The sequence below is a fragment of the Oreochromis aureus genome, linkage group 6 (assembly GCF_013358895.1).
Source record: "Oreochromis aureus strain Israel breed Guangdong linkage group 6, ZZ_aureus, whole genome shotgun sequence".
In the NCBI taxonomy this organism is placed as follows: Eukaryota; Metazoa; Chordata; class Actinopteri; order Cichliformes; family Cichlidae; genus Oreochromis; species Oreochromis aureus.
In genome coordinates, this window is record NC_052947.1 from 38,370,494 (window position 1) to 38,395,083 (window position 24,590).

At 40.8% G+C, this 24,590-nt stretch overlaps 3 protein-coding genes across 7 annotated transcripts in view; all 3 read left to right on the forward strand.

The window, feature by feature from the left end:
- The window catches only part of si:dkey-237i9.1 (SEC14-like protein 1), a 38,237-nt gene extending 31,588 nt beyond the window's left edge, over positions 1 to 6,649 (forward strand). The window contains exon 16 of the mRNA XM_031754164.2: positions 2,159 to 6,649. Coding sequence (XP_031610024.1) covers positions 2,159 to 2,264 — 106 coding nt within the window. The 3' untranslated portion in view covers positions 2,265 to 6,649. The remainder of the gene's footprint in view (positions 1 to 2,158) is intronic.
- Positions 6,650 to 8,490: 1,841 nt separating this feature from the next.
- Positions 8,491 to 10,808, forward strand: anapc11 (APC11 anaphase promoting complex subunit 11 homolog (yeast)). 2 transcript variants are annotated; one of them, XM_031754210.2, is made up of 3 exons: positions 8,491 to 8,646; positions 8,755 to 8,872; positions 10,259 to 10,808. In XM_031754210.2, the coding sequence occupies exons 2-3, from the start codon at positions 8,764 to 8,766 to the stop codon at positions 10,402 to 10,404; spliced, it is 255 nt and encodes an 84-aa protein (XP_031610070.1). In that variant the 5' UTR covers positions 8,491 to 8,646; positions 8,755 to 8,763; the 3' UTR covers positions 10,405 to 10,808. The 2 variants fall into 2 exon arrangements, with proteins under 2 accessions (XP_031610070.1, XP_031610071.1); XM_031754211.2 differs by having other exon boundaries at positions 8,507 to 8,650.
- Positions 10,809 to 12,026: 1,218 nt separating this feature from the next.
- The window catches only part of LOC116331522 (endonuclease V), a 75,502-nt gene continuing 62,938 nt past the window's right edge, over positions 12,027 to 24,590 (forward strand). For all 4 annotated transcript variants that reach the window (XM_031754243.2, XM_031754242.2, XM_039613712.1 and 1 more), the window contains exons 1-5: positions 12,027 to 12,166; positions 13,294 to 13,465; positions 17,393 to 17,527; positions 19,116 to 19,155; positions 20,382 to 20,494. In XM_031754243.2, the coding sequence (XP_031610103.1) occupies positions 12,123 to 12,166; positions 13,294 to 13,465; positions 17,393 to 17,527; positions 19,116 to 19,155; positions 20,382 to 20,494 (504 nt within the window). In that variant the 5' untranslated portion in view covers positions 12,027 to 12,122. The remainder of the gene's footprint in view (positions 12,167 to 13,293; positions 13,466 to 17,392; positions 17,528 to 19,115; positions 19,156 to 20,381; positions 20,495 to 24,590) is intronic.

Consider the following 24,590-nt stretch of genomic DNA (forward strand, 5'->3'; position numbering starts at 1 on the left):
TTTCACTCCTGTCTTCTTTCAGTTTTCCCTCTCTACAATCCTCCACATAGTGCCACGTATGACATTTGATACTTGAATGAATGAAATCTGTAATGTTGCTAAGATTACTTTCTGAATTGCCTTTGGACTATAATGAGTTTTCCAGGCCCACAGTTTTGAGATGAGGATACTGTTCCCTTCCTTGAAGTCTACTTTAATCCAGCTTTTTCTTTCCAATCCACTCCTGTTCTGTCGCTCACAACCCCCTCCTCCTGCTCTGTCTTCTTCCTGTGAAGAACGGCTTGCTGTGATGTGCAAAGTTTGTAAGTGGCTCGGTGTTTGCCCCTTTTTCTTTAGCACTAGCTCATCATCATCGCTGCTTTTGGCTGCTAATCTGAGTGCCCCTCCCCTCCCCTCCCTCCCTCCATGGCAGTCTTGCTTCTGATGCTGCAAAGAGATGCTAATTTGCATCTGTTCTTGCTTGTGACTTTTGTTAGTGTTGGCTAACAGGATGTTGTTGCTTTCTTCACACTGGTGAAAGAATCGGGTGCAACCTGCTGGCATTAATCACCCTGCTTGCATAACTAAAACTCTCAGGATTACTTGATTTGGTTAACTTCAGCAAACAGCCGCCCAACTGACACGCAAACACACTGTCATTTTCTGACTTGTATTTGCTTTTCTTCACTCATCACATTGCACTACCAGCTCAGTCTTACTTTGCTTTCAGTGCACATGCTGCTTCAGTTTATTTTATCTTCAAAAACAGACTTGGCGTGATCATCTAACTCATACTAGTAGTTTTTAACAAGCTGTTTTGCTAAAGGTTGACATTTACTTATGTGAAATGCCTTCTTGCATCAAGTAAATGTAGAATTTATTTCAATATAGGCAATATTTTTTCCCATGTCTGTAATGTATAATACATGCCACAACAGTAATTCTCTATTACCCTTTTATGGCTCCTTATACTCTAGAGTTGGGAGTTAAAAGGTTCCTGTGAACTAAAGTCATCCTCTTTAAAGCTGCTCTTTTTATTCATTTTTAATTCTCTGGTGAGTCCCTCAGACTTATCTAGGTCGGTTCCAATTACTTAGGATGGGTTATTACAGTTAACAGTTAAAAGGAATCAAAAATGAACAACATTTATACAAGTTGAGGTATTGCGGCTCATAATCATCCATAACCATTTTTATGGAGGATTTAATAACTTCATAAAAAATGGATGAGGTTAATAAAACTGCCATATGTCATACTTTGTAAATTATTTTAATTTGGCTTAATACAAGCCAACCTTTTGAATTTATTCAGGCATATATGAAAACATGACAGACATGGGTTTTATCAGTGCACATGGTAATCTTATATTGCATCCATATAAATGCAAAACCAGTCTACCTACTACATGGGAATTGATACCTAAGGTTTCTTTTATTCATTCAAAAGTAATAGAAGAAAAATGGTGCCCCATGCTTTGCCACAGGAAGCCTCATTAAAGTGGGCCGGTTTTGCTCACTTCCAGCTGCATATTTTATTTTTAGATTTCGTTAGAGTAGCTTTCTACAGTTTTGTTTACCTTATACTGGGCCTTGCTGCTCCTCCCAATTTCATGCAGCTTTGTTCTGATTGGTGCCTTTTGTAAACAGACAGTTTGAACAGCATGTGGGTGTGGCTTCTGTGCCTGAGATGACGGCTAACATTACAGTGTCTCGAGCTCCCAGGGATTGTTATATGGACCTCCCTTATTGGAAAATTTTGCCATATTTAACATGAACATCCACCACAAAACTTTTCTTAATACAGATATGACGGGAAATGATAAAAGGACAATGGATCCCCTTTACGGCCTGAACTTTGGCTGTTTTTTTTGTTTGTTTTTGTTTGGGGGGTTTTTTTTCATTCTAAAATTAAAAACAGTGGCTGGTGTAAAACCGTTCCCTGAGTTGTTGCAGCCTGTGGCAGGGTCTGAATGTTGTAGGGTTCAGAGTGATTCTCCCTCCTTTAGGTTTGCTCTGACTGCATGGTTCTGCATCATGAGCACGGGTCATGCACGTATAGTGCGTTCAGTTAGTGCCAAGCAGTCTTAAGGCTGCACAGGTGTCACGTACAAATGAAATTAGCTGAAGTGTGAGTTTTCACCACATTCGCGTGTTCACCGCATGTTTGTTTCTTCTCTCAGGGGATCGATGACCAGCTTGGAGTCGAGCCACAGCGGCTTCTCTCAGCTCAGTGCTGCCACCACCAACTCCAACCAATCCCAGTCCAGCTCCATGATCTCCAGGTAGAAACTGGTGTCAGAGGACTACACTTCCCAAAACCCACATCCCCCCTCCACTGCCCATACCGTCAACACGGACACCAACTTTTCCTATCCCCATACTCTTAAACCGTCATCTTTGGATTCTGTTCCTATTGCACAGCCAGTCTCTGTGGAACTGATGCATGCTTGCACAAACGGAAGACAAAGAATTTAAAAATTCTGAGGCAAAAAGAAACTAAATGTACAATTTAAAGGGCTGATTTTTGCACAAAGGGTCGTATATTTTTCATGCCTGGCATCTCAGCTGGGCAGCAGTTTGAATAAGACCCTCAGCAGAATGTTTTGTGCACGATGGAGCGGCTAAAGGTCAGGAGGTGAGGAGTGGCGCCTTTCAGGCACCAGAAGCTGAAAGAAAGAAGCAATATTCTCATCCTAGGAGCTACGGAACGGGATGACGACACTGGAGGCGCTGTTACATATATGCATTTACACATGCACACATATACACAGTACCGAGGCGACGCATACCTCATTCACGTGCGTCTGCTGATAAAGACTGGATGAGCTGTTACATACAAACGCCACTCGGGCACAAACGCACACGAGAACGTTTGACATGCAAAAAGTTGACAGTGTTTGCCATGTTGTTACTGGAGGGTTTATGTCTCTGGTGAGCTGTTTATAGGTCAAATGTGGGTGGGGTGAACATCTTTTAATAGATCTGGGTCAAATAAGATCAGCTCTCTGTATCACGACAGTACAGGTGTCAGTAACTTTGGCAGTTGACAGGTATAATCTTCCCAGCGTGCTCCTGTGGCTGAGTTGAGCTTTCTGACACTCATTGCATTGCTGTACAGGTTGCTTCACATCTTTTGAATATTTGACCCAGATCTGACGCTTAGCGAAGTAAATCCACTAGAAGCAATAACACGAGTTTGACTTTCTACTGTGTGAAATATTTCTATTTAACGTGAAAATGTATGAGGAGGATCATTTACGGTGGCCCCAAGGTGCAAAACGCAGTAACTAAAGTAGAAATGCCACATTTCAGAAAACAAGATGACAAAACTTATACCAGTAACATTTCTGAAAATGGGACATTTCATGCATTTTTGTTTTTGAATTGGCAGAACCAAAGTACCTGATGTTAGGGTGATGTCATTTCCTGTTTCTGTAATACTTTCAGAGGTTTGACATGAATTTAAAGTTTGAAAGGATGGAAGAAGAAAGTTGATAGAGAACATTTAGAAAGGAGTATTATGAGAGTCAAAGACTTGAACTATCAAAGTGACGTGGGCCCAGTGTTGAATAACCAAAGATAAAAAGGCAGCACTCACAATACTTCAGGCATAAGTTGACAGATCCAACAGTCATTCCTGTCATGTGACCAAACTTGAGTCATGTTTGACATGATTGGTAAAGGTGACTTATTCCTGAAGTCTTGTGCGACTGCTGCCTTTTTATCTTTGGTTATACAACAGAGGCCGTACTTTACTTAAGAAATGTTTACACTCTGGCTACAGTCCTAACCAGCATGCACACACCGCCCTGTTATCTCGGTGTGCTTTCGGGGTTTGAAAGGACATTTTAAAGTCGTGTCAAAAAGTACATCATGCTTGTCCTTTGACTTTGGTTCTGGTATTTCAAAAACAACAATGTCATTACCTCTTCCTCTGCAGTGAAATGTTGTCTTTTTCTTTTTATGTCTGCGCTGCACCGCTGGGCCACCGTCATCACGGGTGCTGATTGCAGATGAACTTTTTCTTGTGTACAGGCAGACAGACGGGCAAACTCGAGTCGGTAAACGGCTGAATTCTGTGGCACCACCGTTTCTTGTCTACAGACATTTTGTCAGGAGAGAAACAAAAATAATTTGCCAGATTTTCTCCTCGACACGTGTTCTGTCCTCGTAGTAAGGGATGCACTGACTGTGAAATACTAGGCCGTAATCCAGCACTGATACTGACATTTTTTTTTCAGTCTTTATTTTGTTTTTGTTCTAGGTGAAATGAAAAGAAAAAAAAAACTATTTAAAAAAAATGCATGTTTTAGCTCTTCATGGAACAGTTTTTGAACATTTAGCCAGCGCAAAAGTCAGTAACGCCATCTTATCAGCTGATACTTGGCTGATTCATCGGTGCATCCCTACCTCATGCTTTGAAAATATATATAAAAAAATAATCTTAACGTGGAACGGCTGCAGTTACTTTGCTTTCTGTCAAGCGTCTGCACATTTGAGGAACTCAAGTTAAATGAAGCAGTCAAGGAAATGCCTTGTCACTGATTGGTGAATGTGCTACTGATTGGCTGGCGCTTGCTAACCAATGAAATGCCTGAATTTGGACGGTTGTGGTCAATTGGGTGGAACTGCCATCGTTACTTTTCCAGAGTGATGTAGATTTCAGTGTGCTTTAGGGGTGAATGTTTCTTTGTGATTTATCATTTGACAGCGCGCCAGTAGACCACATCGATACTGTACAAGTGCTAGTGTTGGTTTGTTTGTGTTTTGGAGACACTTGATGGGTGAAGTGGCATGGCGGCCTGCCGCATGCTCACGCGGTGATTGGGTTTACGGATCTCTTATTTAAGATTTAAGATATAGCCATTTTAAGAGCCATGTGTCAATAAATAATACCATTTTAGCCTTTGTAAGCATCACTTAGTCACCACTGTAATAGACAAGCGATCGTGAGTCGAACATTTCATTTTCTTTTTTAAAACGTGTTCTGTTTGGTTGATAAGCATTGATGACTTCGCACAGATCAGACTCCCCGTCGAGGGCAGAAATGTTCAGCTTTGCCAAGAGTCATTGGGTGCTGTTGCCATGGTTACACAGTGCAGCTGACAACAACGGCAAAAAAATAAGAGGGGGGGGGTTTCCTCATACATATATGCACACAGATGCCACACTGGTTGTTGCTCTTCACTGTAATGACTTCACGCAGCGCCATGTTCCTCGGGCAGCGCACATCTGCACACGATCACGGATCATTGTACCTCGCTGAATTTTCAACAGATTTTCGAGCAGTTTGGGTTACAAACGTTAAAACTTTGTTTATGATACATGTGCTGAAACAGTTATAATGCTTAATCGAATGTTACAGTCCGGCAGCTGCTTCTTTGTGATACTCTGCTGTAAAAAGCAACAGGATTACTGCATCACTTTAACGTGTTTATTGTCCCGTCAAAGTTTGACTTGAAAAGAGAGCTGCAGATGAGCCAGTGTTGGTCTTTCTCTCACTCCTGCAGTCGGTCTTTATTCTGTGGGACTCTTTAACCAAAACAAGTCCCCCTGAAAGCAGCTCTGTAGGTTTCTGTAGCTCACATGACTTAAGTCTTTCTAGAGCATGTTGGAGCACTTGGACCGAATATCAGATCAAATATTTAATGATAAATAAAATATGAATCTCCTTTAGCTGATATAAGACAGTCGGGACTACTTTTTGGTATACCAAATTAAAGACATTCGTAACGGTAAAACAACTGTGGAAAGTTGGTTTTAGCATTTCTTTCACTGAAACATCAAAAAGAAGCACAAAAATTTGGCGTTATTTATAGGACTGGATGACAGGAAATGCTCAGACCTCGTGAGCAAGACAGCTGTGGCATCTGTGTGTTCATATTTGTTTTCCCTCCTACGAAAAAAAAAAAAAAATAAGGACCCTGCCTGTTTTTGATACACAAAACTGCTTTTTTTTTTTTTCTTTAATAGTTACTGGTTAACTTGTGGTATCTACATGTCATTAACTGCAATAACATGAATTGTTTTACTGAGTGGCCCTCTTCGTGATGAGGGCTATGGGTGTGTGATGGGGTAAAGGGGTGAATGTTAATTACAGTGGGGGGAGGAAGATGCCTGTAAAATGTGTTTCTCCACTCTTCTCTCTTCCTGCTCTAAGACGGCACACTTGACTTCACCTGGTTATTCCTTCAGCCGATTTGATCTTCATCTTCTCACAGGTTCGACTGATGAGGCAACAGTTCAAACCTGACTACTGCTTTATATTCCTTTTACTGTTCTCACACTTTCACACTCCAGTTTTGTGTGTAGATCTTAGAAAGCAGAGTGGACCTTTTTTGAATTGAAGCCGTAGGCATAAATAAGTGTGCTCAGATGCGATGGGTTTTCATTTCCATTTCAGTTCATTCTCTTGAACACCAGAAATTTCACCTGCCTCTGACTTTAGCTGTTGGAGGGTGAGCACCTCTCACCAACATCTCACTGAAAAATGAGGGCTATAACTGTCTGTCGTGACTGTTCATCACATTCATCAGTCTCTCTGCTCCCTGTTCATCTTTGCATATCTTCTCTTTACCTTTGTGTGAGATATTGTGTAAAAAGGATGTGTTTGGATTAATGAGAAAATGGTGGCTTTACATTTTTCAGCATTAAACTTGAATTATAAGAAACTGCAGACTCCTGTCACGGTTATTTAAGTCCTGTATTAAAATGTTTTTATTGCCTAGAACTAAAAATTGCTTTTACATTCCTTGCAGTCATCTGTTAGTGACATGGTGATCTGTGAAGTTACAAATACGGGCCTCATGCTGCATCTCCAACTCCACTAATGATCAAAGGTTCTCTGCACTGAGTGACCTGCATTTCATCACTGAAAGTTGATCATCTCAGATTCTGTAAAGTGGAAAATTAATGTCATCACGTGGTGCTTGTTTCCCTTAATGTAAAAATAATGTTAGAAAAAATAGAAACGGATACATAAAATTTTAACAAGATGCAGGAATAGAAAGTGTACACAAATGTCCTGGAGAAGGAAGACCAGATGTGCTTCCAGTGCTGGAAGTGTGAGCATTACCTCAGCACACTGGATTGCAGACCAACTACATCTAGTGGACATCTAGCATTACAATTGCTTGTAAAGAAAACAAAACGAAATGGAGACGTGTCAAGGTTTTCATGTATGTGCGCATATTTGTCCTCAGCTCGCTCTTAGCCCATGACTGCACATACACCATACCAACACCACTGTCAAATTTGCTGATGATGGCAGGTGATGAGTTCAGCCTCTGACTGTATGATGTCACAATAATCTGGACGTAAACACAGCAAAAATCAGAGAAGCAATGTAGACTTAAGAAACCTGAAGCATACCGAGCACTCTGCTCCAGGCGTACAGGTGGAGGAAGTGGAGAGCTTTAAGTTCCTTGGTGTGGACATCCTGGTCGATCTCACCCATACCACACATTTCCCATCGGGTGGGGAAAGCCTTTATATCCTTAGGAAGTTAAAGATCCTCTCTCATCACCTGCTGACCAGCTTCTCTCAGTCAACAATAGCGGGCCTCATCATCTATTGCTGCACGGTGTGGTTCATCAAAAACGGAAAAGACCTGCTTGGGTCGTTCCAGACGTGTGATACTACCATCCCTGAGTGAGATTTACGCAGGATGAGTGCAAAAAAAAACAACTAAGTTTAATGGATACATCCTCAACATCACCTGAAGCAATGCCACAGTCCTCTGGAAATGGTTCTGCTTCTGATTGATCTCTAACAGATTACAATAGATTACAAAACAGCTTCTTCCCACAGGCAAGTCAAATACATCCCCCCAGTTCTTCTCCTATTCTACTGCAATAAACCCCTACCCCAAGAACTACAAGTGAATTAACCCCTGTCCCCCTCATTCTTCATTTTTTGCACTGTATATTATAATCATCATGCACTATTATTTTGCATATACTACCTCGCTGTTTGTATCTTTTTATTTTCATATTCATGCTCTTGTCTGTTTTGATGTTGCTGCGAAAACTAGTTGTTTTAAACATTAACAATAAGGATTTATTTATTAATTTCCAAATGTGCTGCTTTTATGTGCACATTACAGATTTATTGTTTTACAAGTGTCCATCCTGCAAATCTTTCAATTTCAATTCTGTTTAGCCCCTTAAAAAATCATTGTTATTATTTCTTATATTATAGAAAATATCAGGTAGGTCCAAATGAATGAGATTGCCTCAAATGGTCAATGATAGAATAAAGGTTCATTAAAATAAGTATGTTTGTCAAAAAATAAGCAAGTGTAAACATTAGAATGACAGCATCACCTTTTCAAAATCGTTACAGAGCTCGTGAAACATCTGGCAGGAGCTCCTTTGTGTTACTAACCTGATGATGTCAGGATTGTTTTCTTTAAAATCAGATCTTTGGTGCTCTTTAATTTTGAGGTTTCCCCCCAAATCGACTGTAGAGGGCAGCATGCGCCATCCCGGGATATAACCTGGCAGTCTTTCAACAGAAGAAGAAGAGACGATTTTTGCCCGGGTTGCTAAAACATCACTTTTATGTTGTAGACTTCAGTCAAACAAGCTCTAAATGATTTGTTTTTTGCTAAGAAACGGACTAACCTAACGAGTGTGAGATACCTGAAGGAGACGGTGGTCGCTGCCTTGTAAGTAAGAACGTGTTGCTGAACATTAATATTCAGAAATCGTGTGTCAACATTAGCTTTCGTGCTAGCGTTAGCTGCTCCGGTGTGATGCGTTTGTGCTCCTGTCAGATCCGCAGGATGAAGGTGAAAATCAAACAGTGGAACGGGGTTGCCTCCTGGCTCTGGGTGGCCAACGATGACAACTGTGGGATCTGCAGGATGGCCTTCAACGGCTGCTGTCCTGACTGTGAGTATCAGAGCTAATAACATAGCATTAAGTAACGAGTGTCCGCATTAAAGATGCAAACATAACAAAACAAGATTATTATTTTGGTGGTTTTGCTTCTAAAACATATAACGCTTTACGTATTATCCGATCGACAATATGCCAAATTTATCCTGCCCCTCCCGCTTGTACAAACTAAGTAGTGAGAACGATGGAAGAGACGGGAAAAAAATCACCACTCTACAAAAAAACTTTTCTACAAGCTGTGGAACAATCTTAGAAAAATGTTCCTCAAAATAAAATTGTAAAGCCTCAGAATATCGCGTCGTCTACAGCACATAATATCTGTGTGAAGGGGTTAAGGGCAAAAATCAATAGGATACCTGTGATCTTAGGGCTGTACTGCATTTAAAACAGACGCGATTTTGTCATGGAAATCACTGCAAGGGCTCAATAACATTTCCAGAAATCACTCAGTGAAGACAGTTTTACCACAAATATCCACAAATCCAGGTTTGTGTCATCCAAAGAGCAAACTGTATGTGAACATGATCAACATCTCCTCTGGGCTCATTCAAAATGGACCGAGGCAAAGTAGAAAAACTGTTCTTAGGTCAGATGAATTGAAATTTGAAATTGTACTGGGTCACCACATCCTCTGGACTAAAGAGGAGAGGAACCTTCCTGGTTGTTAACAGCACAGACGCTGTTGACACGGTAGCATGAAGGAAAAGGTGTCGCTGTGAGAGGCGTCTGAAAGATATTAATTTGGGATATTTGTGGGAGAGATTAACTTCTTGTGAAGCTTGTCTGGGCTCAGCCTTACAGACAGGATGAGCACTTTAGTCAGGAGACGCTCAAAGCAGAACCTCAGCTCCTCTAGATCGAAAGGAGACACTTGAGGTTGTTCTGGTGGTGTTTCAGGCATGTCCAACTGGGAGGAGGCCCCGAGTTAGGATAAAGAGCTTCCACCACCACTTATCACAGATAAGTTGCGATGGAAAATGGATGGATGGCTGCTCCAGTGAACCATCTTGGAGATCAACTCCAGCTGCAGTATCTTGTAGTATCGTCCGTAGGTTCTTTAGGTTGATATTGAAGACCGCCACAACAGCAGCTAGGTCTGTGAGCCACTCACTGGAGAAAAGGCAACACGGGAAAGGTCACGGGTAGCTAGTTAGCAGCAACTCAACTTTCAAAATAAGAGCAAATGCCTAAATTGATTGGGGATGGCGCTGCTCACACAAATGGATGAAATGAGTTCTTAAATATACTTAAGTGGTCTGTGTGGGGAAACACTTGTTATCCTCTTTTAGTATTACAAGAGGATACAAGTATCTGCTAATCAGCAACTGAATGCAAAATCCTGCCCAGTATCTCTAATGTGTTTGTTTGTTTGTTTTGCAGGCAAAGTGCCTGGGGATGACTGCCCGCTGGTCTGGGGTCAGTGCTCCCACTGTTTCCACATGCACTGTATCCTGAAGTGGCTGAACTCACAGCAGGTCCAGCAGCAGTGCCCCATGTGCCGGCAGGAGTGGAAGTTCAAGGAGTGAACCTGTGGAGGCGTCGCTGCCACAGAGACGAAAGGCTCGCTCACAGACTTTTATGTAGACTGTAAATAAATCTGTGTTGGTACTTCTACTAATGCAGAACACACGCTGAATATGTTTTACTCTACTGGTAAGGATTTGTGATTAAATTAAATAAGAAAAAAAACATGCATTGTATTGAGTCTGTCTTGAAGGTCTGGCTGATTATTTCCTTGGATCGTGAAGTTTGACTTTGATTTCATGGCAGCTCCACACTGATGTATTATTTCTTGTTTGTTTGTGTAGCTTTTCACTGTAAAACAAAGACTGTAGCTTTTCATATGTCAGAACCTGTCTGGATAAAAAATGGAATTTTTTTTTACAAGGTTATCAAAACAATGCTGATTAAATATCTTCTATTCAATTTATCCCTTAACTCTTGGACGTCTCCAAAAACATAAATTGTTTAAATAAGGTCTTAAATAACGTAAGTGCTCTTTAACAATTATTCTCTAAGTCTGCATCTCTGCTGGAGCCACTACACACCATACTTTCAGAAGATATCCTCTTATTTACTGACACACTGGGGTTGGAGACATTTCTGTAGATGAGCTTAGATCTGGGGACTGCGAAGGCCGTAGCAGATGATTCACATCATTTTATCCTCAAACTATTCAGTGACCCTTGCTGTGCTGTGGCGGGAGATGACTCCCATCCGGATCCAGGTGTTTCATCAAGAACAAAGGTGGTCCAACATGATCACTGTGTAATGATTTGCACTGACCGTTCCTTCCAGTGCTTTTTATTTCACTCCTCACTCAGGAGCCCGTATTTTTCTCATCAATGATTAATAAAATGTTTGTACTGAAAAATTACAGTCAGTCATTCTAGATTTGCTCCATATTCTCACCTGGCTAAAGTAATTTAGTTTTATATTTTAGTTTTTGTCCTGTAATTTTTTTTTTAAGTTCAGTTTCACGTAGTAACTAGAGGAAATTTTCAAATACCACACTTTGTGGAGGACATGAACATGTCATGTGGTCATCCCAGTTTAGATTCTTTTAAAAAGCTGATTGTATTGAAATTTTTAAAACTTTTAAAACCTTTTATTTTATATTGTTGGTTTATTTGTTCATTTCAGTCACTTTTGTAAGTTTTTGCGAGGACTCAAAAATTAATATATTAATGTGATATATGGCATGAATCCTTTAATTTTATTTCAGTTAACTATGATGTTTGTTTTTAGTTTCAGCTGATTTTAGTTTCTATTTTAATTGCAGTTAACTGTAATAACCTCAGTGCATGACCATCCTGCATGGCGTCTGAGGTTGTAAAAGGCAAAATCACTTTTAACTTCAGGGATATTAATCTGTTCAGTTAGGAAACAGAAGCCATTGCGAGTCCACCTGCTAACCTGCTGTCTCAAGTGTGTGGAGAAGGTACCAGAAAACAGCTGAACAGGGATCCTCTGAACGGCGGAACATGGGGAACTGCCACATGAGGAGCAATATTTCGGACCTTAACTCATCCTGCTGCATGCAGTGAGCAGAAACCTGTTGTAGTTCACAGTTTAAACCGCTGGATGGCAGCATTTACCCGGATAGTCCCAGTGACCCCGCCCTCAATGCGACGTAGGCAGTACGGAAGTAAACAGCCTGCTCCCTGCTGCTGTCAGTTGGTGTTTTCTTTTCTTAAAAACAGTAATTTCACAGCTGGTCGTGTCTTCATTTGCAGGCTGACAGATGTCCGCTCCTCCCGCAGAAGATCTGCTCCAGCAGTGGGAAAGGTCAGAGTGCTGTTCTGCCTCAGCTTCTCACAGCACACCTTAAATACGACCCAGTTTTTATTCTGCTGTTAAGTCCATTAGACGCATTTTGCTCCAAACGCTGCTGATTCTTTATCTTCAAAGTTTTCCAAAGTGTCCCATCCAGAAGAAGTCAGCTTCAGTGGATGGTGAAATACCAAAACAGCACCAGTGCCGAAGAGTTTAATCATATTATGCTTTACTTATAATCGTTTAACGCAAGGATACAGTTATAACGACCATATTTTGGGATCCTAAAATGACAAAAATTCAACTTCAAGAATGATGATATATAAAAATACCAGAGATCTCTATTCTTTAAAAATATATTTTTTTAGTATTTTCATTACCATATTATTTAATTTCATCATGATTGTATTATTTTCCTGTTTATATTCTTCTTTTCTCTGCGTATCTCTGTATCAGTAAGGACTCTGTTTTTATTCACCCTACATTAGAGCAGCAGTAATTGTTTCACAGTAAATGTTTGTCTTACGTGTCTTACAGTTTGTAAAAATGTCATTTGTTAGTAAAAAAGCAGCGACTGTGCTGACAGATGCTGCTGTGCTGGGGATGCAACTTCTGTCAGGGCCAACTACTTTGGCACGACACAGGTAGCTCTTGGAGCTGAGCCACCTTCACACCTCATCAGCCTTTCATTGATTTACTTGTTTGTAAAGACAAGACCAGTGATATCATCATGTTAGTCTATATCATGTCCTGATGTCTCTGATTAATGTGAGCATGTGGAGCTCCTGCAGTCCTGCAGAGAGACACCATTACAGCATTTTCATATATTTACATTTCAACAGTACAATATTATCAGCTGACTGATTCTTCTTTTAGACATTATTAAACATTCATGATGTGAATGTCACTGGTTTTGAAAGCTGTCCAGATAAGCCCTTGTTTTGAATAATTAAATTAGTTGCAGCTCTACAAACCACAGCAGGAGTCGAGCCACCTGGGTTCATCAAGTTGCCGTGAGATTTTCAGATTTGTTGCTGTTAACGGCCCTTTTGTCTGCTATAGACTTTACATGCCGGCCTCATATTTTGACATGAACTAATTGCCAGCGAGTGTGTTTATATATTTGTTTCCTGATGCAGTGAGCAGGCACGTCTGAGGCAGCAGGTGCTGGAGGAGGACACAGAGGACTGGCAGGGGAGCCCAGACTTTTCAGGTCTGGAGCGAGTTGGTGGGGTGGACCTCTCCTTCATCAAAGGGGATGACGTCAATGCCTGCGCCCAGCTCGTGGTACTCAGCTACCCAGATCTGCAGGTGAGCTACCTGGGCGCTACATCCAGTAAACACAGATAAAATAACCCTGTAATGCCAAATATATCATATTTCATACAACATTAGTGTTATTTTATAACCCTAACCCCTTTTATGTTTTTTGTTTGTTTAAGATAAATAAAAGATTACAGATTAAAACTCATATATGTAAATTAAAATTTAATTTCTATTTTTTAATTTGTGAGACAGTTCAATAAACACTTTAGTTAAAAACATCTGAATTTTCTGGAAATTATTTAACCCTTCAGGTTTTCTAAGCTTTTCTGACCTCTAGTGGTGACAGGTGGGAACAGCAGCAGTGCTTCGAGGAGAAGGCTGAGGATCAGAAATTGAATTCCACAGGCTGCATTTTTTTTCACCAGTGACACCTTTAATGAAAAGGAAACACATGACGATACAAAATGCTATCCTTAAAAAAAATGCTTGGCCTTTGAAGGCTTTGTAATACGTGCAGCTGGAATATTGTGCAAGGCCAGCTGTTAACCTTTAAAGTAGTCGCATTTACTTTGTTTGGGCACTGAATACAAAGTCCTTATGGGTGTTTTTCTCCTCTTACTTCCTCGCCTTGAAGTCACAGCTTTTTTTATGACTCCTGAAAGCTGGCGGCATGAGGAAGAAATTATTCTTGCTCTCACCGGGGCTGTCGGGCTGTTCTAGGGAGCCACTGAAGTGATTTTAAATGTTTTACCCTCACCTTTTGATAACTTCTCCTGTGAGCTTCTGCCTGTGGGGCTTATGAACAGTCATATGCCAACAATGTTATTTTAGGCATATTAGAATGCAAACCCGAGGAGCACATATTTGTTTTCCTCAGAGGTGGTGCTTTCTTCTGTTGGCTTTCCACATTTTGATAAATATATACGTTTATGTCAAGTAATTACAGTATTAAATATAATTAAACTTCATGCATAGATATACCTTCTGATCCAGTTGTATAGAAGAAGAAAAAGACTCTTTGTTTCACTTCATTTATAACCTGGATAAAATCTTTCCTGATGAGTTCATGCACTCAGCCGCTGGTTTTAATTTTTCTTCAGTGCAGCGTGTTCTCTAATTTTGTAAATTATGATCTCATTTAAAGTAAAATAGAATTCACGCACAGGAAAGCTGTGCCTGAACGCCATCCTGTATGCATCCTGTGTCCCTAATGTAATTTCCTGCTTTTTAAAATATCCACATAAATTCTAAACAGCAGTCTGGCAGTGAACGTGTTAATATGCAATAGAGCTCCTCAAAGTGACCTTCCCAGTCCGGCTTTTCATTTCATTTACTTTCCCCACAGCCTTTCACCAGCACTGCTCCTCGCAGTTATTTATCTGTGCATTAACACGGCCTGCTGGCACCTTCCAATTATAATTAATGACATATGTCACCATACATTGTTGATACATGGACCCAGTGAGACTAATGAAATGTGTTCAGAAATGTTGTTCAATAATGTGATTATGTTCTCTGCTTGTTTTCAATTTACTCCAACATTGCCACCTGAGGCTATTTGGGGCTCAAAAGAATGCTAGTTACAGGTTCCACAGTGTGCTCAATGCTGCTGCAAGTTACACAGAAAAAAGGCAAAAGTTTCATAATTTTATTGTTTCTCGCTGAATAAATATGCCTTCAGTATACTTTTTAACAATACTGTCTTGCGTCACACGCGGCGATGTATCAGTGCTTGTTTTTCAGGAGTAGATGAAGGTCACGGCAGCCAACAATATGACAATGACATATCCTGAAAGGTGTTTGGCATTTCTAAAGCCAGATAACAAGGCAGGTATTCAGAAAGGTTTCTGCTCTGAGGCTCTGCGAGCTCGACTCAGCGGACAGCTTTTGTGTGTTTTGTTTGTAGCTCCTGCCCGATAACAGCTTTGATAACACGTGATGCTGTTAGATGTTACATCATTCGAGATGTTAGCACATCTCTTTGCTGTGAGGAGAACAGGATTTTTTATACTGGTCAGAAAGTTGCGACAGCTTGTGCACCTGTAATCTGCATATGGTCTCAGAGGGTCTCCTGGACCCTGCTGATACCTCACAGGATACTCGGAAGGAGATCATGGCAGACATGTTTACCTGCGGCGATGCTGCTTAAAATAGACAGGACAGCGAGAGAGGTACAGAAATACATGGATCCTGCCAACTTGGGAAAGGCTGTTTACAGTATATATTGTGCTGATTTTACAACCTGCTGTGGTTCTATTCAAAATGTAGTCTGCATGGCAATACAAAGACTGTTAATTAGGCAATACTGATGGTGTTTTACATAAACGAAAGGGCCCTTTTCTGCTCCACATTTGTATTCATGGACACAAAAGTATCTTTGTATGATTCACAGTTCAAAATAACCCTCATTTATCTTATGCCGGTGAAGCCCTTGAGTTCAGTCTCCTCTTAAAAACTAGTTTAGATCCTCTTCCTTTAAGCTAACTTTCATGGAGCATGGAGAAACAATGTTGTTGCTTTAGCTTGGCTCGTGTGTGTTGAGCCTTATAGTGTATTCTTCTGAGAAATTTGTGGCTCTAGACCTCTCCATGTTCATGATTGGTGATCACCGGTTTAATTTGAACGGGATTTAGAAAATGTGGGCTGACTCATTACAAGTTCATGTGGCCTCTTGTGGTTGTCAGACTACCTTAACATCAGTAACCACACTGATGTTAAGGTAGTCTGACAACGAGTAGATCTCCTGCTGTTGAACTTGCTCTGCACTACAGGCCTCCCGAGGATGAGATTAGATGTACACCAAAATAGGCATAAAAATAATAATTTTAACAGTTTATACAGTTAAACTGTAACTGTGTCCACTTAATTCAGCAGGTCACTTAAATGAAATAAATTGTCAGATGTTCAGAATATACTCACAACCTTTAGTCAACTGGGAGCAGATGTTTCATTTTGTACCAGATGGGCGATGTTGGTGATTATCTTGTACAGCTTGTCTGTGCCTTTGGACTCACCCTTACATATACAGTAGGGTGGACACATTTGTCCAAAGCACCCTGACAGTGTCCCTGATTGACTCATTTATGTACAGTCATGCAATAATGTAAGTTTTCACAGGACTCTGTGCAGTGCTGTGAAAAGCTGAGTACAGACTTACTGCTTCCTTAGAACATAAAAGGCTGAGAAGCAGCCAATGCTTCTAATCAAATGCACTTGATTAATCAGCGATTGTGAGCACCTCTGTTAAAGCAGAAGTTTGGGCAGTTTGCTGGTCTGCAGGATTCAGGTGTGTGTTAACACAATGCCATAAACATCCCAGGTGTGGATGTCACAGCAAATTCACCCCAAGGCCATGCAATCGTCAGAGAAGCTGCAAAAGCCCAAGAGCTCCATCTGAGATTCTCCAGGCCTCAATTAGCATGCAAACGTTATGTTAAAAGAAAAAAAAAAAAGATAGTTTTTTTCAAATGGTTGTCGAGAGAATTCTTCTGCTCTCCAAAAAAGCCCAAAGTTGCATCTGAACAAACCACAAGAGTTGCAGAACCAAAGTGGAGATGTTTGATTATAATGCACAGCACCACATCTGGAAAAAAACAAAGACAACATATCAGCACAAACACCTCATAACAACTGTAAGCACGGTGGTGGAGGGGTGATGATTGTGCTTGTTGTGCAGCCACAGGACCTGGGCACTCCGCAGTCACTGAGTCTAACATGAACTTCTCTGTGTAGCTGAGGTCATCTGACTGACTGAACTCAGGACGTCCTGCACAATGATCCAGGTTAATAACAGTAACACACTTGTTAGGTCAGCAGAAGTGACACCTGGCAGATACTGGCCTGTGTCAGCCCACCCTCAATCAAAGCAGCCATGCCCCTAACAAAATTTTAAAAAGATGGGTTATTAAAAAAAAAAGGTTTTAGTAAAATTCAGTCAGAAGAAATGAAGCCGTCTCTGCTCCCTCCTGCCAGGTGCTGTATGAAGACAGTCAGATGGTGACCCTGACGGCTCCCTACATAGCTGGCTTTCTGGCATTCAGAGAAACTCCTTTCCTCCTGGAGGCTCTGCAGAGGCTGAAGAAGAACCAGCCCACACTCCTTCCTCAGGTCTGGATGTGCTAGAACTTGAATAATGACCTCTTAGTGCAGGGGGGGCAACTCCAGGACTCGAGGGCCGGTGTCCTGCAGGTTTTAGATGTGTCCTTGAGCCAACACAGCTGATTCAAATGGCTAAATTACCTCCTCAACATGTCCCGAAGTTCTCCAGAGGCCTGGTAACGAACTAATCATGTGATTAAGGTGTGTTGACCCAATATGATATCTAAAACCTGCAGGACACCGGCCCTCGAGGCCTGGAGTTGCCCACCCCTGTTTTAGTGACTACTGAAATGGGTTCTGTTCACTTTTTTAATGTCATCATAACTGTATTTGTTGTATCTGACTTGTTTCTGTCAGATTAACTACTCAAAGCTACACAGAAAAGGAAAATATATATATATTTTTTGCATTTTTATTTGACCAGGAAGTAAAACAAACTCTTTTTTCATTATTTTGTTGATGTTGATGGTTCATATTCAGAATAGAGTGAAAAGAAAATGTTTTCGTCTGTGCTTGTTAGCCTTGGTCTGCAGTTTTGGCATAATTCCTACAGATAAGGTTAGAAACCTTGAGCCTGAGAATTTTGGGCAAACTAAGTAATTAAAATTTCTTCAGTAAGACCTGAGTGTTATTATTGTGATTACTATTATTATTATATTTATGGTAGTAGTACTAGAAGAAGTGATATAATTCCCATCTCCAGGCCACAGTGAGCTGGAAATGTTTTAATAACCGATAAATCCTCCAAGGTGGAAAAAGTTACTTATGAATCCAACAAGACCGACAACCTGCTAACATTACTGGATTTGGACAAGTGCTTTAAAACCTCGCGTCACGTTTCATGCACATTAAGTGCAGCTCCGACGATGAAGCTCCTCTGTTTGTCCTCTCGGTTTTTTGTTTTTCTAAAGCGACGCCTCTTGTTCATCTTCACCCACTCGCTTCTGTTTGTCGCAGCCCACACGCCTCCCACTCTGTCCCTCTGTCGTCCTCGTGCACGCAGGTGTGCAGAAACGCACACATTCACACTTAGAAATTCATGCACACACACGCGCACACACACACACACACACACACACACACACACACACACACACACACACACACACACACACAAACTCAGATTTACTTCCAGTGACATTTAGCTCTGGACAGATGCAGTCACTGCTCCCTTTATCTGCAACCTTTGAAGTGAGTGTTGCTGGTGACTTATGATTCACAGCAGAAACATGTCTGTGGAGTCACCTTTGGCTTCAAAAATTCATCGTTGTGTTGGAGCTGGCAGCGCTCCAATATCAGTTTGAGGAGCTCTTTCTAACTTCGGCTTTTGAGGATCTTCTGCCATCCCAGGGTTATAGACACAATAGATAACAACAAAAATCTTTCACTCTGGACATTTTAGTTGATCATGTCATTCATAGCACAGGTAGAAGCAAAAGATTAATAATGCCTCTGTTGATGAAGTAGCCCTGTTTATTATTTCACCTGTGCTTTTAATCCTCAGACACGTGGAAAAGTCTGCTGTGGAAAAAGCGAAATATAGAGTAATGTCGAGCTTCCTGAAGTCAAACTCATGTCAGGTGTGTTCTCTGTACAGGTGGTGTTTGTGGATGGGAATGGTCTCTTTCATTACAGAGGTGAGGCGACTGACCGAAGAAAGGATTTTAGATTTTCTGTTTTTACTTTAAAGATAACATAATGTAATAAACTTTTAATAACACTGATACAATATTAACAGTTCACTGTAAAAAATCAAACAAACAACAAAAATCTAAACAAAACACACATTTAATGAATAATGTGTTTGTTAGTTTCTCTGTACCTGTACAATCATCGTCCAGTTTTCCCTCAAGGTCATCTTCTTGTCCATCTGGGCCTTAGTGATTCACGTCGGATTCAAAGGCACCACCAAAGGGGGGCCGGAGGGGCACTGGCCACCCCTCAAAATTTGCTGCCCGCCCCCCAGTGGCCGCCTCTGTGTTGGTAATAATTTTAATAAACGTGAGCACAAGAGTGAGGAAGAATGTTTGAAGGGATGGTTGGATTTTAAAATCTTATTTGGTTTTCATATGTACATATTTTCAAATTCATTAGCAGGAAATTAACTAGGTATATAATTCTGTTTATTTTCTCCTCTTTACCATATTTTTCAAGTAACCTATATTTGATGCTGGAAACTCTGCTTTTGCCACCCCATGATAAAATTCTGGTTTGATCCTCTGTTATATCAACGCAGCATCCCTTCAGCTCGAACATAATTTTGTGGAATAAGAGACAGCTGTAGGGATTCAGATCGGTCGAGCGGGGCAGGTAGTGACCAGTGATTGTGTGTCTGTGTGGCCAAAGAAGTGACACATAACCTAGGCTCAGGATTTCCACTGATTGTTTTCCATGAGCCGGCTCGGCATGTTAGAGTACACTCATTACTGTAAAAGACATTAATAACCTTCTGAAAGGAAAATGGAAAAAATGACGTGCACGCCGATGCTGCTGTTCGGTCTCTGGGTCGTAGCATGACGCTCGTCAGCAGCGCATCTTCAAAAAAAGAGACCGCTAAAAATTTCAGTCTGATTTTCACTGATCATTATTTCAGAGATTTGCATTCAGCTCCACTCGAGCTTGTTAAAAATACTAACTAAGAGTTCAAGGTGAGTCTAGCGAGGTTTGAGGATGAGCTGTATAAACTTTGGTTTTCACCAAAGGGACTTTTAGGTGTAACACCTGACAAAATCAGTCCTGAGTGAATCACCGTGAAGTGCTCTGTTGTAACGTTTTTTTGCATCACACAGTTCAGTGAAGCACGTTTACTCTCCGCTGTTTAATTCTGGATGTGACTTGATTGTCGCTGTTTGGATCGTTGCAGAGTTTGGTTTGGCCTGTCACCTGGGAGTGCTGTCAGGGCTGCCCTGTGTGGGCGTGGCCAAAAACCTGTTGCAGGTGCAAGGAGTCAACAAGAGTGAGGAGCATCAGTCACAAGTGAGAAAACATCACCTGTTTTTTTAATTTAATTTAAGATCTTCTTTGTTTTAAACTTAGATTCTGTAGGTTTAATGAGCCAATGTGTGGACTTTGTTATGCTCAGGTCTCCAGTCATACAACATTGTTGTATCCATTGTGGTTTTCAGTGTTATAAGAAGGCCATTTTAAAATGACGAGTCTAAGACTTGAACGTCTGTTTATCCCACCGAGCTGCAGAGCCTCGTCACTCTGCGGTTTGGCCTTCAGAAAACCTGCTTCATATTTAATGTTTCTTGTAGTTGTGTACACATGTTTCTCTTGTTTAAGAGCTCCCAGTGTTGACAGGAGTCACTGGATGAATTATTGAAGTTTTCAAAGTGTAATCGCTTTCTCTGCTCGCTGCATGTAAAAAGAAAAGCAAAGAAATGTCAGAGAGGGACGAAGCAAAGGACAGAGTCTTCAGTTGTTTTTCAGTGTGTGACTCTGTGTGCATGTAAACTCACAACTTCTCATTGTATATGTGTGTGTGTGTGTGTGTGTGAGAGTGCGCTTTGTTTGTGTGTATTCTGTTCTCACTGTGACTTTTATTGCGAGCCAAGGCCTTGCTGTGTAGCTAACGCTAATGTGACTTTTTGAATACAAATCAAGCTGCAACAAATGCGTACTGGTCAAAGTATACCTGTGGGACAGCAAAACCTGGTTTTCATTAATATGCAAATGCTCCCTTTGTTTCAGTCTGCAGCTCAGTGACCTGCTGAGGAAAAAAAACAAAACTCTTTAAAGTTAAATCTACCTGATGAACCGAGCAGGTGCGTCACTTTCATTTCACTTCAGGCCAAACTGAACTGAAGAGGGACAGACCAGTAAAGCCATAGGAAAATATTTAAAAAACTGTTCCCTCTTTTTAATGTAATAAGGAGGAAACCACATCAAGTCAAACCTGATGCAACTAATGAATAGGAATGAACCGAAAACTACATGTGGCATAGACTAAGGAACTGCAACAAAACCAGCGCAAACTGAGTAAAACAACTTATATAGTCAGAGGTTTTTACAGGAATCTGTGTAAGTACACCTTCACTCCGTTCACAGAAATTATAGAAGGTTATTGGTACTGAATCATGGAGTTTATTTCGTTTTTCAGAGAACTGCACAGTCCTGTGAAAACTGTGAAAGCTATTTCCTTTTTGAGGCGGGAGGAGCAGAAGGATCAATAAATCTGAATCCTACATGAACTTCACACATTCACATGCTCATGCAGCTCCAGGAGGTTATTTAAGACTTCATCTTCCTCGGAAACTTCCAGATTCCTCACAGAAAAAGCTCGAACCCTGTGGCCTTCTTGTCTGAGTTGACAGTGAATTAGCTGAGCTTAAGTGTGGTCACTTATGAAAAGCCATTATGCAAATTCTAAATAGAATCTAAAGGTCTGCAGTTATGAGCATTTTAATGCTGAGTGGTCCTCCAAAGTTTCGGAGAGGAGTGGACAGACATCCGATCCACTTCTCAATTAGCATCAGATACATAGTGTGATTACAACCCCGGCAATCTTCGTGTAGTCGTGTAAGATGCTAATTCAATTCTCTGCAATGTATCCATCTCATGAATTAGTGTTAGTGGCTTTGGCGTCAGAAAAATTACGCCCGTCTCTTCCCCCTGGGGGGAATCTGATCTTTGTTTACACCTATCATGGTCACCCCCGAGGATCCAGTCACACTTATCTACTGAAACAATGTGTGTCCAAATACATGTGGCTCGTTTACTTTCAGGATCAGGTAGCACAGGCATTACATGGCCATGCTGCGTGTTTGGCTCAAGCTATTAGCTTTGGATCAGCATGAAATTTTAGAAGTCCCTTCCCGCCCATATTGATGTAATTGTCACTCTCTGGGGCTCTGTCTAATTTGTCTACAGGCACGCACACGATTGCGACGCTTCAAGGGAACACCAGCTTTGGCGCTTGAGCGCTTGGTGGGAAATTAGCTGTGAAGTAATCTGTGAAACACAAGCCATATCAGGCTTCCTACCAAATTTCAGAAAATTAGCTCTTTTGAAACAAGATTAGCCATTACTGGAGCTACGAGCACACCGCCACGTACCACTGACGAGCGATACGCTGCCATACTCGATTAGATCAGATGTCAGAGTTTCTTTCAACATTTCCAGCAAACAGAGTTTCTGAAAGCCAATATGCAGTCTGAGAAGTGTCTCTCAAGGTTACAGAACTTTCTCTTAGTTGCAACAATTAAATGTGCAAACCTCGAAAGTAAAGGTGTGTATGTGTGTTTTTATCAGATGGAGGCTCCTTGAAAAGGTGAAAATGAAACACTGTAAAGCACAGGGATTGTGTTAATGTATGAATGCACATAATATGTTGCAGGATGAGCCTGTGCTCAGAGAAACTATAATGTACATAAATGTTAAAGAGACACTGTAAAACAAGTTAATTTTTGCATGGAGATTTCAGTTTCATTAAGAAACAGTAGACCTCTATTCAGTTCAATTCAATTCAGTTTTATTTATATAGCACCAAATCACAACAACAGTCGCCTCAAGGTGCTTTATATTGTAAGGTAGACCCTACAATAATACATACAGAGAAAAACCCAACAATCATATGACCCCCTATGAGCAAGTGCTTTGGCGACAGTGGGAAGGAAAAACTCCCTTTTAACAGGAAGAAACCTCCGGCAGAACCAGGCTCAGGGAGGGGCGGGGCCATCTGCCGCGACCGGTTGGGGTGAGAGAAGGAAAACAGGATAAAGACATGCTGTGGAAGAGAGACAGAGATTAATAACAAGGATGATTCAATGCGGAGAGGTCTATTAACACATAGTGAGTGAGAAAGGTGACTGAAGAAGAAAGTATTAATGTCGCTCTAATTTTATCTGTTTATTTTGGGCTTGATAGCAATTAGTGGTCTTGGTGTCACCCAAAGTTTGTCAGGTACAAAATGTAAAAGATCACACATGTATTACACCTGTATGTAGGTCAAAACATTTTCACCATTTTCTTACTTAAATGTAACTTGTTCAGGGTTTGGTTGCCTTTAATAGAGATGCATAAAATTATATGAATTCTGCTTTGATGAAACTTTTAAATGAGTTATTAATCTTCTGATTTATCACTTGGGGGGGAAAAAAATTAACTGTTTTGTAAGAGTGATTTAAATCAGTTTAAAAAATTCAAGGAAAAGAGCCTGTAAACGAATGTCAGCCTCCACGACTGAAAAAGGAAACACGGAAGTGCCAAAAACTGCAGTTCATCAAATGGCCGCTTAAGGCTGAAGTCTTAAAATCATATGGTAAAGTTAGGAATGGCCAACATGACATCAGCGATTAGTTAGTAACGTCCCAGCCAATACTGATGGCTGTTAATCACAAGGTATACCTTCCGAAAGCTCAACTTGCTTTATCATCCTTTTTGAGTCCAATGACGACCATAATTTACATCAAAGACATCTTAAACCCATCAGTGTTTACTGAAGTCATAGATGTGAGCAGGAGGGAATTTCACAGTTTTATACAGTCAGACTTTAAACCGGAGGAGTCACCCTCTGCAGCCATGAAAAAAGAAAACAGCTTCAGCATACTTAAGCATGCAGTGGCTTCACTCAGAAAGCTACACCTGCCTACAGTATATGGTTAAAATGCCAACTTTATATTTGCAGCTTTATTCCACATAGAGTGGGTTATTTTCTGTAACTCACCTATTTAAATTGTATTTTAGGTATAAAAATAGCATTTTTAGGGGCCTCACTGCTAAAACTGACGCTGTGCTTCACCTCATCTAATTTCAATCCCAGTCGTGTTTGTGCACTTATCTGCTTAATATGGCTTGTACTAACACACTGTCTAAACTCCAGCTTGGAGAGTGAAACTCCAGTGTTATGAGCAGCGCTGCACTTATAGATTCACTTTGCTAATAAAGCAAACAAGTAAGCATCAGCTGATGTTTAGACCTCCAGCCTCTTGTCAAAAGTGTGTCACTGCTGACTCCAGAAAACAAGAAAACAATGGGCAGAATGCCAGATGCGAGGATTTAAAATATTAGTCCACATACAATGTGTGACTATGATTAAGTTCATCTTTTATATACAGTAATAGTCAGTAAA